The sequence below is a fragment of the Squalius cephalus genome (assembly GCF_949319135.1).
Source record: "Squalius cephalus genome assembly, chromosome: 17".
In the NCBI taxonomy this organism is placed as follows: Eukaryota; Metazoa; Chordata; class Actinopteri; order Cypriniformes; family Leuciscidae; genus Squalius; species Squalius cephalus.
In genome coordinates, this window is record NC_137138.1 from 26,841,060 (window position 1) to 26,856,086 (window position 15,027).

Below are 15,027 nucleotides of genomic sequence, written 5' to 3' on the forward strand. Positions count from 1 at the left end.
TTCAAGAATGCAAAGAAGTCTCAGGATGGGACATTCAGTTGCAAACGGTGTGGTTACCAGCATCAACCGAGGCAATGTCCAGCGTTTGGTAAAATGTGCACAAAATGTAATGGTAAGAATCACTTTGCCAAGCAGTGTTTTTCAAAAGGAAAATCATGTAAAGGACAATCTGTGCATGTTGTTGAGGACACTGATTTATGTGAGACATTCTTTGTAGGAATATAGGAATTGTAGGAATATACATCAGATAAAGCCACAGAAAATGTGAAGCCCACAGTAATGAGCAATGCTGACTATGAGGTGAATTCAGTAAAAGAGGATAAATGGATTGTGCCGCTGCAGATAAATGGAGAATTAGTTACATTGAAACTTGACACTGGGGCAAAAGCAAATTTGATAAGTGTAAGTGACATTAAAGCCATGAAAGAAAAACCCATAATGCAGAAAAAGACAATACCATTGAAGGACTACAATGGACAGGAAATAGACTGTTTTGGTGTGTGCAGACTAAAAGTAACGTCAAGGAGCAAAGTGCACCATATACTGTTTTCTGTTGTTGCTGAAGGACATGATTCACTGTTAGGTGATAGAGCTTGTGAGGATTTGGGATTGGTTAAAAGAGTCTACCGCATCAACTGTGACAGTGCAGCTAAGAACACACCACACGATTCAGTAGACTTGATTGTACATAGCTTCCCCGACATCTTCAAAGGATTTGGTGTCTTGCCGTTTACATACAAGATCCAGCTTAAGGATGATGCTCAGCCTGTGGTACATGCTCCACGGAGAGTTTCTGCACCCCTGCGTGATCGTCTTAAAAAAGAGCTGGAAAGGATGACCACGCTTGGAATTATCAGAAAGGTTGAAAAGCCTACAGATTGGGTCAACTCAATGGTGTGTGTTAAAAAGAAGAACAATGAACTACGAGTATGTATGGATCCAAAGGATTTGAATGAAAACATAAAGCGTGAACACTACCAAATCCCTAAGCGAGGAGAAATCACCAGTGAAATGTCAGGTGCTAAGTACTTCACAAAGCTGGATTTTTCACAAAGCTCAAGGTTTTTGGCAGCTCAAGTTAGAAGAAGAGAGCACAAAATACTGTACCTTCAACACACCATTTGGCCGATACTGTTTCCTCAGGATGCCCTTTGGTATCATATCGGCATCTGAAATCTTTCATAGAGCAATGGTACACATAATAGAAGGTCTAGAAGGAGTCCGGGTCTACGTGGATGATATCATCTGCTGGGGCTCTACTTTTCAGGAACACAATGAGAGACTGACCAAATTGCTGCAGAGTGTCCAGAAGAATGGACTGAAACTCAACAAAGCCAAGTGTCAGTTTGGCGTCCAGGAAATTACATTCCTAGGAGATAAGCTGTCTGCTCAAGGAATAGAGCCAGATAAAGACAAAATAAAAGCCGTACTGGAGCCATACATACCGGCCCACAGACAAGAAAGGAGTACTACGGGTCATGGGAATGATCAATTTCATTGGAAAATTCATTCCTAATTTGTCAGCCAAGACTGCCTGCCTGCGAGACCTCCTGCATAAGGAAAATGAGTTTGCATGGACAGCAAAGCATGAACAAGAGTGGGTAAAACTCAAAACAACGCTGACTACTACACCTGTACTCACTTTCTTTGACCCTACCAGGAGAATCAAGGTGTCCACAGATGCATCGAAAGATGGCCTTGGTGCGGTCTTACTGCAAGCAGAGGGAGAGGATTGGAAGCCTGTTGCTTATGCCTCCAGGTCTATGACTGAGTCTGAGTGTCGGTACGCCCAGATTGAAAAGGAATGTCTAGGCTTGGTGGTTGGACTGGAAAAGTTTCATGGGTACATCTACGGCCTCCCCACTTTTACAGTGGAGACAGACCATCGACCACTGGTTGCTATCATAAAGAAAAACTTAAATGAGATGTCTCCAAGGATTCAGCGTCTCATGATGAAGCTACAAAGATATGACTTTGATTTAATCTACACACAAGGTAAACACATAGTGCTAGCAGATGCACTATCCCAAGCACCCACAGTGAGTCATGTGAGCTCTACTGGAGACGACGTTGAGGCTCATGTGAGTATGATCACTGCTTCCCTGCCTGTTTCAGACATAAAATCAAGACAAATAGCAGGACAAACAGCAAAAGACACAGAGTTACAAACTGTTGTACAGAACATTCATACTGATTGGCCAAAAGGTTCCTGTGCAAAATATTACCACATCAGGTCAGAGTTGAGTGTTGCAAATGGACTACTGCTAAGACTGAACAGAATAGTGATTACGCAAACTCTATGTCAGGAAATGCTTACAAGGATTAATGAGGGACACTTGGGAATTGAAAAATGCAAAAGGAGGGCAAGAGACACTGTGTATTGGCCTGGCATCAATCAGGACATTGAGAAGATGATAAGCAAATGTGAGACCTGCCAGAAACACCACAATAAACAAACAAAAGAGCCTATGAAGGTGGCTGATCTACCAACAGCACCATGGCAAAAGGTTGGTATGGATCTCTTTCATTTGAATGGTAAAGACTATTTAATTGTGATTGACTACTATTCCAATTTTCCTGAGATGGCACTTCTTACCAGCATCACAGCAAGCAGTGTCATAATACATGTCAAATCCATATTCGCCAGACATGGAATTCCAAGGATTGTCGTCAGTGACAATGGGCCATGCTTTAAATGCAAGGAATGGCAACAGTTTGCGGGGCACTATGACTTTCAACATGTCACATCAAGTCCCTTGTATGCTCAGTCCAATGGCAAGGCTGAGAAAGGTGTCCACATTCTAAAGCAACTGCGGAAGAAAGCTACAGACAGCAAGTCTGATCCATATCTTGCTCTGTTGAGCTATCGAGCATCGCCTCTGGACTGTGGTTCATCGCCTGCTGAACTGTTAATGGGTCGTAAGTTACGCACCACACTACCCTGCTGGGTAAAGGAAAAACAGAACAGACAACTGAGACAAAGACTCCAGCTGTTAAAGCAGAAACAAAAATCATATTATGACAAGTCAACCAGAAGTCTCAAGCCACTTTCAAAAGATGATGTTGTCAGGATTGAGGATCAAAATGCTTGGAACAAGAAAGCCACTGTTCTCCAGGAAGTAGGACCACGGTCTTACACTATCAGGGCTGAGGAAGGACAGATACTCAGGAGGAATCGCCGTTCCCTGCTCAAAAGGGAGATATTCCCTCCCTTTTCCCTGAGGTATTCCAGGAGCACACAAATGACACACTTGAGTCTTCACACTTGCCCAGTGGCGCAGATAGGATTTTTTAACTGGGGGGGACCAAGCTGTCAGCAAATGATTTAAACTCAGTTCGTTATTTTGCGTAATTTGGGCTTTAACTAGTGCTCAAGTAGTTACTTTGCGTAATTTGGGCTAATGATTTGCACTAAAAAGCCAGTGGGGGATTCTTATTTGAAATCATGGATAAACAACAATGAACAAAGGTAAACAAAGGTCTACCTGATCACCACTAGCAATGCATGGTCAGACTGTTATTTGACTAGTATGCCAATCACCCACCAAAACTTCATGTCTTCAGCAAAGTATGTTTTATTTAAACATTTGCTTATCTCAGCATACAAAGTCTATCATTATGAATTCTACTGTCTCTCCTTCCTCATGCTGTCTTTTTCTACTGTGGCTGCCCTCCTGCAGATCCTCACTTGACTGAGTAGGGCCTGCCTTACTGTCATCAGAAATTGCCTGCAGGCCAGGAGGACAACATTTTAAATCTTATAATTTCAGTTAACCCTCTATACCTCTATAGCATTTCACAACAATGTGAAATACAACATATTCCTGAGAATTAATGGCTAAACTACTATTTCAAATGTCTAAGAAGAACTCAAAATTTTAAATTTAAGTCTTAATTATAAGTTTGTTGCAATTTATAGATTAGAAATATCTTTCAAATGATGTATGACATATTAAGAATTGTTTTTCATAGCCCATAATTTAAGAATCTATATCCTCCATTGCTCCGTACAATAAAAAAAACATGATTTCCTGCTATAAGAGGATGTCAAAGGTTTATGTAGGCCTTTATTTGTTGTTTGCATAAACCTTGCACCACACAAATTTACTTATTATAATTATTTTTATAGTGGTTTACACAACAGTGAACATACCTCAGTCAATTTATATAGTACAAAAATGATAAAACATTATTTCCTGACGACGATAAATTGTTTGATTTATCCAACCATTCATTTTGTGTTCATTCATTATTTGCCTCTGTCCACTCTCACCTAAATGCATAGTTATGGTCTCCACATTTTGTTGTGTTTGCTAAGTGCAAAAGCCTTCTTGCCATTATTGTCAGACTAGCTATTCCCCTTAACAAATCTAATCTGCCACATCTGGGAAAGTCAACAGGCATAGGATACTTACATTGTTTGGTTTTTGAAAAAACGAGGTGATTGTTTTTTGTCTCTTCATTGCCTTTATGTGACATTTATACAGTCGATTTTTTTCAGTTCAGAAAATCACCGACTCAGCTTAGTCATAGATGGTATATGATCTCTATGGTTACTGCTCCTACAGGCACGATTGAGGCAGCTACCAGCTCCTCATAGGACCCCGCCGTCACTCAGGAGTCGTAGCACACACACAGAGAGAGAATGTAAACGTCGGTGGCATCATGTGTTTATTGACAACATAACAGCGTGTAGTGAGAACGTGGGTACAAAGTAATGGTGACCGGTGTAGATTATTATTGTGTGTCAGCCTGTGTCTGCCCCGACCCGATTCTGAAGCAGCGGCGGGCCAGGACACTACTTTGGCTAATGTACATAGCAAAAACACTGGTTAATCCTCTGTTTTACCGATTTTTGTCGCCTTTCGTAGGGATTGTGAGGGCGGGTGACGGATCGGGTCACTATGAATCTGAGGGGGTCATGTCCCCCCCGTCCCCAGTGCCATCTGCGCCCCTGCACTTGCCACCAGTAGACTCAAATGACACACCTGAGTCTTCACACTTACCACCAGAAGACTCAAATGACACACGCGTCATCATTCAGAGACAAATGTACCAAACTCACCTGTGTTGAGGAGATCCACACGTATAGTAAAAAAACCTGAGAGGCTGAATCTTTAAAAGAGTAAATACCTAAATAGAATGTTCATGTTGTTATTGTTTATGTTGTTATTGACACTAATGCAAACGTATTCATATGTCTGATAGAGAACCAAGTTGTGTTATTGATGTCATCTCTATTATTTCTTAGAAAATGTTGATTACTGTGTTAACTCAAAGGAGAGGGGATGTAATGATATTCAGTAACATGTAATTTATCCATGTAGACACAAGGTGGTGCTGGAGGATAATTTACTGTGTACTTAAAGAGAGGAACTGGGACTTTTATGGTGATCATGGTGACAGGATGTTTTAATAGGAATAACAAATAAATGACTAGCACAAGCTAGCTGTTCATTACAACAATGTGTTATCATTGAAAAAGGAATGAACATTACAACACACACATACATACAGAAAGACGCAGTATCGTGCACACAGACAGCGCACCAGAAAACGGTTCTCTTTCGCGCTTGAACGAACTATAACACACAATTATGCCAAAATCTCGAGTATCCTCATAACATAAGAGCAGTCTTAAATTAGTTAAATAGTGTGAGATCCGCGTCATGCAGATCCGCTTGCAGCAGCGGCTGGTTTTAAAGGGACAACAGCCAATAAAGCTTTCTGTCAGTAAAGTTAATCTAAGAACAAAAGGAAGATTACTCACTGATCTTGACTAAAGAACTTTTGTAGCTTTAATAAGGATTAGTCTATATTTAATTTATAATTTATGCCGTGCAGACTGTTTGATAACTTTATTCAATTTTTGTATATGTCCTACCTGTTTGACAGGAAGGGCAAAGGTAAATATGACAAATATGATATTATGGGTTTATGTAAGGATTGTTTGAAGTTCACTTAAATTAAAAGTTGTTTAATTTTTTGAAGCCTAATAAATGTAAAAAATTTATTAATTAATGTTTATATATATATATATATATATATATATATATATATATATATATATATATATATATATATATATATACACACACACACACTAGGGTGACTACCATCAAACAAACCAAATGTGGGACGATTATAAGTTTGTGTGGGACAATGTGGGACATGTTACCAACACTAAAACATAGAGTGAAACGGTTATAATGTCTATCTAACTTAATAAAAACATTTGTATTCTGCCTTTCAGCTGATAAAAATACTTTGTTCTTTTTTTTGCTTTTTTTATACTTTGTTCTTTAGTCCCTTTCAGAAAACACCATTACATCACAATGTAACACAACATGTCTTTATTTTACATGTAATTTAAATTCAATATCACTGAGCCCAAAGTCAGCAGGCATCATGCAGATAACTATTTTTGAAACAGTTAAGTCCAACTAAAATCCAACAAAATAAATAATGAACAAATAAAATATAAAACAACATGAAATTAGTTCATTGACAGTTTCATATTTTTAGAAAGGATGTGAATTCAAATGACCACAGCAGGCAACAAGTTGATCAATTCTGTTCTCTTCTAGCACCAGACAGCATACTTGGCTGAAACACAAGAAAACAGCACATACCAACCAAATATTAAAGTCATACAGGAGGCTCACATCACATTATTCTATTCTGTAAAAATATAGATCTATTCTATATTGTGAAGAATTAATTTTACCTTACTTGCTCTTGAAGTTATACTTTTTATTTGAACGTGCAGCTTCCAGTAGGGCCTTCTGCTTAAGTGCATAGCTGTAGAACTCTTTACAGGTGTATCCAAAGTTGTTCTTGACCTGAATTTCACACTTTATGAGATCTATAGAGCACCGGTTTCGTTGGTCAATCCATGCCGTCGTCATCAGGGAAAAAATTCTCTCCACAAATGCATTGGTAACAGGGATGCTTAAGAGAAAGGATGCAATTGCAGTCAAATTTGGCGTATTTGTGTCTTGGAGCAAGGTTGACCACTTCTTAGCAACAGGAGCTGTTGTCTTTTCAACAGGGTTCCTGCAGCTTTCAGTTAGTCAAATTTAAGACCTTTTTAAAACATTTTAAGACCATAAAGATTGAAATTTATTCATTTTATTTCAATGAATTCAGTAATTGAAAAAGTATTAACTTAATTTACAGATAAAGCAATCACATTAGTAACCTTCCAGACCCAACAACGTGTGTCAGAGAAAAGAACAGAATCAGATATAATATTTTTTTTATAAAAAATTGTACTTTGCATATTATAGGCCTATGGTAAAAAAAACACATAATTAGTTGATTTTAGTTTATCATAGTTGATCATAACTAGAGATGAAATGGCATGAACATTTCATTTAATTATTATAGTGCCAAAATGTATCACTGTTATCACATAATCCTGTTCAAAAAGTACTAATACTACACAATGAAATCAATTCACCAAGTTTTATGTTGAAAAACAGCAAATAACAAATAAAATTAGCATCAATACGCACTAACATAAACATTAAAATAATACGATTAAAAATGATAGCCAGATTTTAAAAGTGTCTTGCAACATGTTATATACTAACATGTACAAGTTCAAATAAAGTTGACAAAAAAGGTTTTTATAAAAAGATAAACCTCACATATTTCAGACTTTAATTTATCTTTTTTGACTCATTCTTTTTATAAAAAATGATTTAGTGACATTTACAATACACTTTAGCTTATCTTTTATTATTAATAGTAAAATTCGGTCCGATTTTCCCGTGGCGTCTGTCGTTGCTATGCAACTCCACAATGACAAAAAAAGTTTTAAGAGCTAATGGATTTCCACAGCCGAAAACCGCTTGCTGTAGCTCTGTTACAAGATTTATTTACAGAGAAGAGAAAAACACCCGTAGTGTTTGGGTGCACCCGCATCCTTCCTGTCTTTTTTCATGCTGCTGCGCCTGGGAAAAAAACGAGCGCGTCGCTTCAATTATAAGCGCACTTACCGCGCGCCTACATTTGAATGAACTTGAGCACGAAAAAGACGCGATATGTGAACTGCCTCTTGGCGAGCGACTTCGATACTTTTTTGCTACTTTGTAATAACTTTATGCGGCCAGCGTTTCTGGAAATGAATGAGTATAAAATCTTTTTTAAGACCTGACTAAATGAAATTTAAGACCGCGGATGAAAATCTGGCTGTTTTTAAGACGTTTTAAGGCCTTAAATTTAAAGTTCAGAATTTAAGACTTTTTAAGACCCCGCGGGAACCCTGTTTCAATTTCCTGTTGGCGTGGCAAAGTAACACAGTATTATTCATACATTTCATCTATGTCCAGTTTTTCCTTCATCTGAAGGATTTCCACCACATCACAAAGATGGGAGAATGTGAACTCTCTCTTCAGCCCCAAGGCTGCAACATTCTTGTGGTAGTTGTTGTCTGAGAAGTCGTACCATTTTTCAAGGTAGCTGAGTGCAGACTCATAGAAATTGGAAAAATCCTGTTTGATTGCTGCTCTCTTTTGGTCTGTGAACTGTTGGAGCACCGGTCTCAACACCAAAAAAGCTGTCCACTTGTCGCCGTTGAAGCTTTGTTCTGAGATTGGACATAATTTCATACAGCTCACAGACAGTACGACCATCTCCCTCCAAAAGCAGAACCACTTCAAGGAACATCTTCAGTCCATTATTGAGGAAGGACAGGTAAGCCTGTAACTCAAGAGGATGCCCCTCACTGTCTTGATCCTGTTTCAATAGTTTCCATAGCATCTTCGGACAATGTTCCTCCCCCAGCGACAAAAAATAAGCCTTGATTGTAGACCAGCTATCATGTAGCCTTGAGACAACAGGCCATATACTTAACCATCTTGTTGGTACGTGTCTCAGGCAAGCCTGATAATCTTCCTCCACAAATGAAAACATGGCTTTCAATTCTTCTGTGCGCTTTAAGAAGGATGAGAAGTGACTAAAAATCTTGTTGACTGTGGATTCAATGTCTATTTCCAGTCTGTCTCCAGCATAATTTGCACAGTTGTGCACAATGTGAGCCATACAGTTTGCCTTTATAATGCCAGAGTTTTCTGCTTTTAGCTTTTGGAAAACAGAATTGTGTTTGCCATAATTTACACTTGCATTATCAGCAGTGTAAGCAGAAATATCAAGCTGTAGGTCATTCTCTTTTAGCTTGTTCGTTATCTGGCGGTGTATTGAAGTAGATGATTCGTCACGGTCTTCATAAAAATCAAGCAGATTGCTTTTTAATCCCAGCTCTGGTGTCCAGTATCTCAGTGACAGTGGGAAAAGTTGTGTGCTGCCGTGATTTGACACGTCGGAAGCCACAGAAAAAAAAGGCGTGTGTGTTTTGTTTTGTTTTTCTGGGAGCTGAACCAGCAGTGTTTTTAATTCTCTTAAACAGCTTTCCACAGAGGAAGGTGCAAGGACGTCTGTTATTATGGATGCTGCTTTCGTTCGACCACATGACATTTTCTTTGCGATCTCAGAGTCTGGAAAAATGACTGGGGATAGCTTACTACCACAGTCGGAGGATCTGTATGATTGCACATGCTGCACACTGTGATAAACACTGGTTACCTCAGCTGCTGTGATTTTATCAACCTCGCCATCCTCCTTGCATATAAGGAACGATTCCATTGACTTGGACGTTTCTTTCTGTTGTTCCCTTTTCTTGTGTGATTCGCATGTGCTGTGACGCCTAACGTCATATTCTCCTCCATGTGAAATAGAAAAGCTGCTTTTACATAGACTGCAAAACACTCTTTCGGTATCCCCTTCTATCGGCCTCACCCAGGTATAGGTCCTAGCCCAGTCTTTACTAAAAGAACACTTTCTCTTTTTTGTTGCCATTATGCCGCCTTGTAAAAAAAATAATTTAGGCTATTATCTATTTGTTTTCTGACAGGGAACACAGAACGAATCACCGCTCCACATTTTGATTGACAGCCATCACAACCTACTAGTGACTGTGTTTACTCCTTTCTTTTCAATCATTGGATAGGATTTAAAAAATGACTGTTGTAGTAGGCTGTTAATAGGTGAAAAACTACGCAGCAAAAATAATAAATAAAATGATTTCTTATAAAAGCAAAAGCAGGGCTTAAAGTATTCCGGCACCGTGCCGGATCTCCGGCGTGCGGCCATGAGGAAGAAAAATAAATAAATAAATTTGGAACTTGCAAGCGGTTTAATATTTTCGAGTCAATTGATTTCACCTACCAATCATATGAAAGGAATGCAGCTCTTACTAACGTTACAAGCCTATCAGAAGCAGAGCAGGGCGGGGCCTAGCAACACAGTGTGATTGAGATTTATACGTCGCGTTAGCGTTGTCGGTGAAAGGAGCGCTAGTTCATGAAGCTTGGGGATGATGTCCTACCCACGGGCGTAATTTCCTATGGGGACACTTTCCAAAATCCCTTTGTCCCCCCCACCCCCACTCAAATTCGTTTGTTATGATGTTTAACCGCACGCCGTCATTGCCACGGAGGAGCAGGACCGAGCCTGTGTAAAATAGCTCACTGAATGTTCTAATGAGCAAGTAGCGGTTGCGGCACAGACAGCGATGAAATGCCAGAAACAACAACAGGTGACTTTAATGTCATCATGGATGAAAAGAAAGAAAGGAGATGTGAGTTGGTTGATTCAGTAAATTAGCTCAGGTCAGGATAATCATATTATCTGTCTACACCTGTTGATAACTGAGCTAACGTTAACATACACTGCTGCTTGGTAACTTCAGTCTTGGCTAAATATTTAATTTTAATATTTAATTAAATATTCTGTGTAGCTTACAAAAAAAAAAAAAAATAATTCTGTGTAGGCCTACCATGAAAACGAGTCCACTTTAAGCAGCATTTTCTGTCAGCAATGTATGACAAGTAGCCTAATGTTAGTGCTGTCAACGTAAACGCATGCGATTAATTTTTGTCCAGCTTTAACATGTTAAAATATTTATCGCAGCGTCCGTTCTTTCTGTCATCTTTTGTTTTATATGATCATGCTCTCCTTAACGCAAATGTTTTAAACTATCAATGCGCGAGAAGACAAAAGAGAACGCGCTGTCAGTGAATGTCCTCCTGAAACACACACACACACACACACACAGAAAGACGCGCGCCAGTATCGCAGTCGACAGTGCGCCATCGAGCACTCTTTCGCGCTTGAACGAACCATAACACACACACATTTATGCCAAAATGTCAGTTTTGTCGAGTATCTTCACAAGAACAGTCAAATGAGTTAAATACAATCTTAAATGGAAGTAAAGAGTAGAATGAGATGTGTGAGATGCGTCAGCAGCGGCGGGTATTAAAGGTGCATTGCGCAACATTTCATGTTAAAAATACCCGTTTTTCTAACTCATACATACTTAAACAATTGCCTGATGGGCTGAATGAGCCCTTCTCTGATCACTGCAATTGCCTCTATAATCCTGTACAGTAAAATAAATAAGAGGGGTTCGGGACGGAATTTGAGACTGGGCGTGACGTCATGCGCGTTCACGCTCACCTGGCTATGTCTGGCTGGTTGGTGTATTCGCCGCCATTCTCCGAATCAGTGAAGACAACTCGAGCGACAAAAGTAGAAGATGGATTCAAAGAGACCGGCTTGTAGTCGATTCCAAACCCCAACGCAAACTCCACTTACGTAAGACCAAGACACATGCGTGTGGTCCATGAGCGTGCACACCTCTGGTTGCAGTTTCGCTTGTCGCCAGAGGGGGCATAGTTCTGCAAAAACTCAGAGACTTGCGCAATGCACCAAATTTTGGAAAAATACATTTTCATCGAGACATAAGTAGCTATATCAGTGATACTGGTCTTCATTCATAAAAATATGCCATTAACATGCTTGAAAATAAATGGTGCCAATGAAGCCCCCTACCCCCCCCCCCCCCACACACACACACACACAAAAATGTCAGGCTCAGGATTTTTTTTCACTTTAACCCCTGCAAAAGAACGCATGCACGTTTTCTTAATATGGTAATTAAAAACCAACCGACTGATGAAAATGCGGGACATTTTCTCAATATGCGACGTGCGGGACAAGGGGTGAAAATGCTGTGCAGTACAATGCAAGGCGGGATGGGTGGTCACCCTAACACACACATATGTGTGAGTGTGTGTGTGGGTTTTTTTGTTTTTTTTCACAGGGACATTGGAACAAGTCACTCTGAGCACTTTCAGTTTGGCTGCCTCGCTGGTATGCTGATCAGTTAAAATATCAAACAAAGACCATGCATGTATTGATGTAATGTTTTTTTCTCTTAGAATTTCATGATCGTCAACAACATAACATGGATCCTGAAGAAATTCCTCAGGTGAACACCAGCTTCCCAATATCTGTCCTGTCATCTGGTATGATATGCATTCATTAAGAACAATCCTGTTTAATTGATTATTTAAAAAAAAGTGCAATTTAACTGACTTCATGTATTCGTTTTTAATAGCAGAGACGGAACCAAAATCCAAAATCACCATGGAGAAATTGTTTGGTTTGTGAAATTTTAATTAGACATTCAAAAAAAAAAAAAAAAAAAAAAAAAAAAAAAAATATATATATATATATATATATATATATATATATATATATATATATATATATATATATATATATATATATATATATATATTCTTGAGTGAATAAGAGTAACATCTCATTCTTGGGTGAATATGAGTGAACCTGATTATTCACAATTTTCAGATCTGAATACTAAGATGCTCCAACATATCCAAAGGTTGGAAGAGAGGCAAACTCTCATCATGAAAGACCTGGCAAAAATTAAGGCTGCTCTTATAAAGCGTGCAGATGAAGATGGCCATGAGGAACTTTTTGAACAACAACAATGCTCAAATTCGGAAACATTTGAAGCCTTCTGTCAGAAGCTTGAAGAGGACAAAAATTATAGAGAGCTTTATGTTAGTAAGGCTACACAAATATTCAGTGCATTTGAGAAAGAAAAAAACTTTTAATTGCAATAATATTCTGTATGTTTTTGTCAGGTCAACTATCTCATCCATACCCATGGAAGCTCCAATGTAGGAGAGATAGTAAGACAGAGTATGAAGAGCATTGTGACAGACAGTGTTCTCTGTCTTTACAACCGCACAGGAAAAGATGGGAAAAAGGTGTTGCCACCAGTGCTCCTGAAATGTTTGACAAGTAAGTGTTAAAGTTTGTGCATCACTGCTATAACACTGCTATAGAAAATGTAATGTCAAGAGCAGTAGTTGTTAGCAGCTGATTGCGTTGACATATTGCTCTCTGTGTTTCAGGATGTGTCAAGTCTTTTCAGGGGGAGAAAGAAATAGAAGTTAAAAAGCGAAAAGGAGTCACCAAAACAACACCAGAAGCGGAATGCATCCGTCAAATAGAAATATTTGTCTCAAATGCCAACACAAGACTGAAAAGAATGCAAAACTATTTATATTAGTGACCATAGTTTGAGCACACAGTGAGTGCGCTGTGACCACATTGTGACCACATCATGAGTATCCTGGGATCAAATTGTTGACTGGGAAGGCAGGTGATGATCCTATCGACTACAACTCAATGTATAATCAATGTCAGTATAATCAATGTCAGCATTATCAGGAGAGTGTGTGTCATTTTTTTAATTGTCCATCCTCATCTGCCTTCACTAAAGTAAAGAAGGCATGGTGCTCTGCAAGCATAGAGTAATAGATGCCAAACATGGGCTATGTTTGAAGTGTGATATTCTTGCTCATGTTGTTCATGTCACTTGCACCTCAAAAAATCTGTTATATGTTGTTGGAACTTTAATCAGGAAATTCCTAATAAACATTACTAAAAGAAAAATGTTTTATTGAAACACCTGAGGAAGCATCAGTTACTAAGAAGTGCACATGCAGAACCAAAATGGGTGTTTACCAATCAGTGCACAACTACAATAGGTGTTTTTCAACCATTTTTAAATAGACATTAGGTGTATTCGACTGCGGCTGGATATAACCGATCGGCGAGAGTTGTCGCGGGGAGGAGCTGAAAACGGAGACGTGAATTCGGACACTTTCTGCTTCCCGTAGTGACGCTCGCGCTGTATTTGCATACTTTACCACAGATAAAGTGAAATAAATGCAATATTTGTCAAATACACAGACATTTCAGATACATTTCCATTGAATACTTTATGTACTGCTAAATACAGCGTCTGTTTGAACAAGAATAAAGTTCAACATAAGCCTATACTACTTAAATATCAATGTAGTGGGGTCTACATTTTATTATCAGTTTTATTTTAATAAACATGACACAATATAACATTGCTACTACATGAAAAGAGATTTTACTGTTATAAAAAACTGATTTGTGAGCATTAGTGGAACTGAAGGTATTTGAATAAACACGAAACACGTGATCGCTGTCATGTGGTGAATCCGGCCAAACGTGAAACAGTCATAAGGCTTGTTCGACTTCATGCAGCTCTGCACAGACCGATCGGCGGCTGACTTGAAGCAGTGCATGCCGGTTAGAAATTTTGTCTGACTTGACAGCGCCGACAACACGTGACTGTGACGTATGCCATCAAAGTACCGCGAGAGCGATTCGAGAGTAGCCGGAGAACTCAGCCAGCGCAGCTTCTCAAGAGCGGCTGCACTGGGCTGCACGAGGGCTGATGACGACACAGCTGTTCCACGATTGGCCGGATTCACTGCATGACAACGGTCACGTGTGTTTCGTGTTTATTCGAACACCTTTAGTTCCTCTAAAGCTCACAAATTAGTTTTTTATAACAGTAAACACTCTTTTCATGTTGTTGCAATGTTATATTGTGTCATGTTTATCAAATTAAAACTGATTAAAAAACGTAGACTTCACTTCATTGATAGTAGCTTATGTTGAACTTTATTCTTGTTCAAACAGACGCTGTATGAAGCAGTACATAAAGTATTGAATGAAAATGTATCTGAAACATCTGTGTATTATTTGGCAAATATTGCATTTATTTCACTTCAGCTGTGGTAAAGTATGCAAACACCACGTGAGCGG

At 39.0% G+C, this 15,027-nt stretch overlaps 1 protein-coding gene across 3 annotated transcripts in view; it reads left to right on the top strand.

Moving 5' to 3' along the window:
- The window catches only part of LOC307144458 (uncharacterized protein), a 38,803-nt gene extending 24,957 nt beyond the window's left edge, over nt 1–13,846 (top strand). Inside the window, exons 4-8 of one of the 3 annotated variants that reach the window (XM_079846852.1) lie at nt 12,288–12,374; nt 12,467–12,511; nt 12,721–12,935; nt 13,020–13,179; nt 13,293–13,845. In XM_079846852.1, coding sequence (XP_079702978.1) covers nt 12,288–12,374; nt 12,467–12,511; nt 12,721–12,935; nt 13,020–13,179; nt 13,293–13,450 — 665 coding nt within the window. In that variant the 3' untranslated portion in view covers nt 13,451–13,845. Of the gene's footprint in view, nt 1–12,287; nt 12,375–12,466; nt 12,512–12,720; nt 12,936–13,019; nt 13,180–13,292 lie in introns of all 3 variants that reach the window. The other 2 variants (XM_079846851.1, XM_079846853.1) reach the window with 2 other exon arrangements.
- Nucleotides 13,847–15,027: the final 1,181 nt, after the last annotated feature.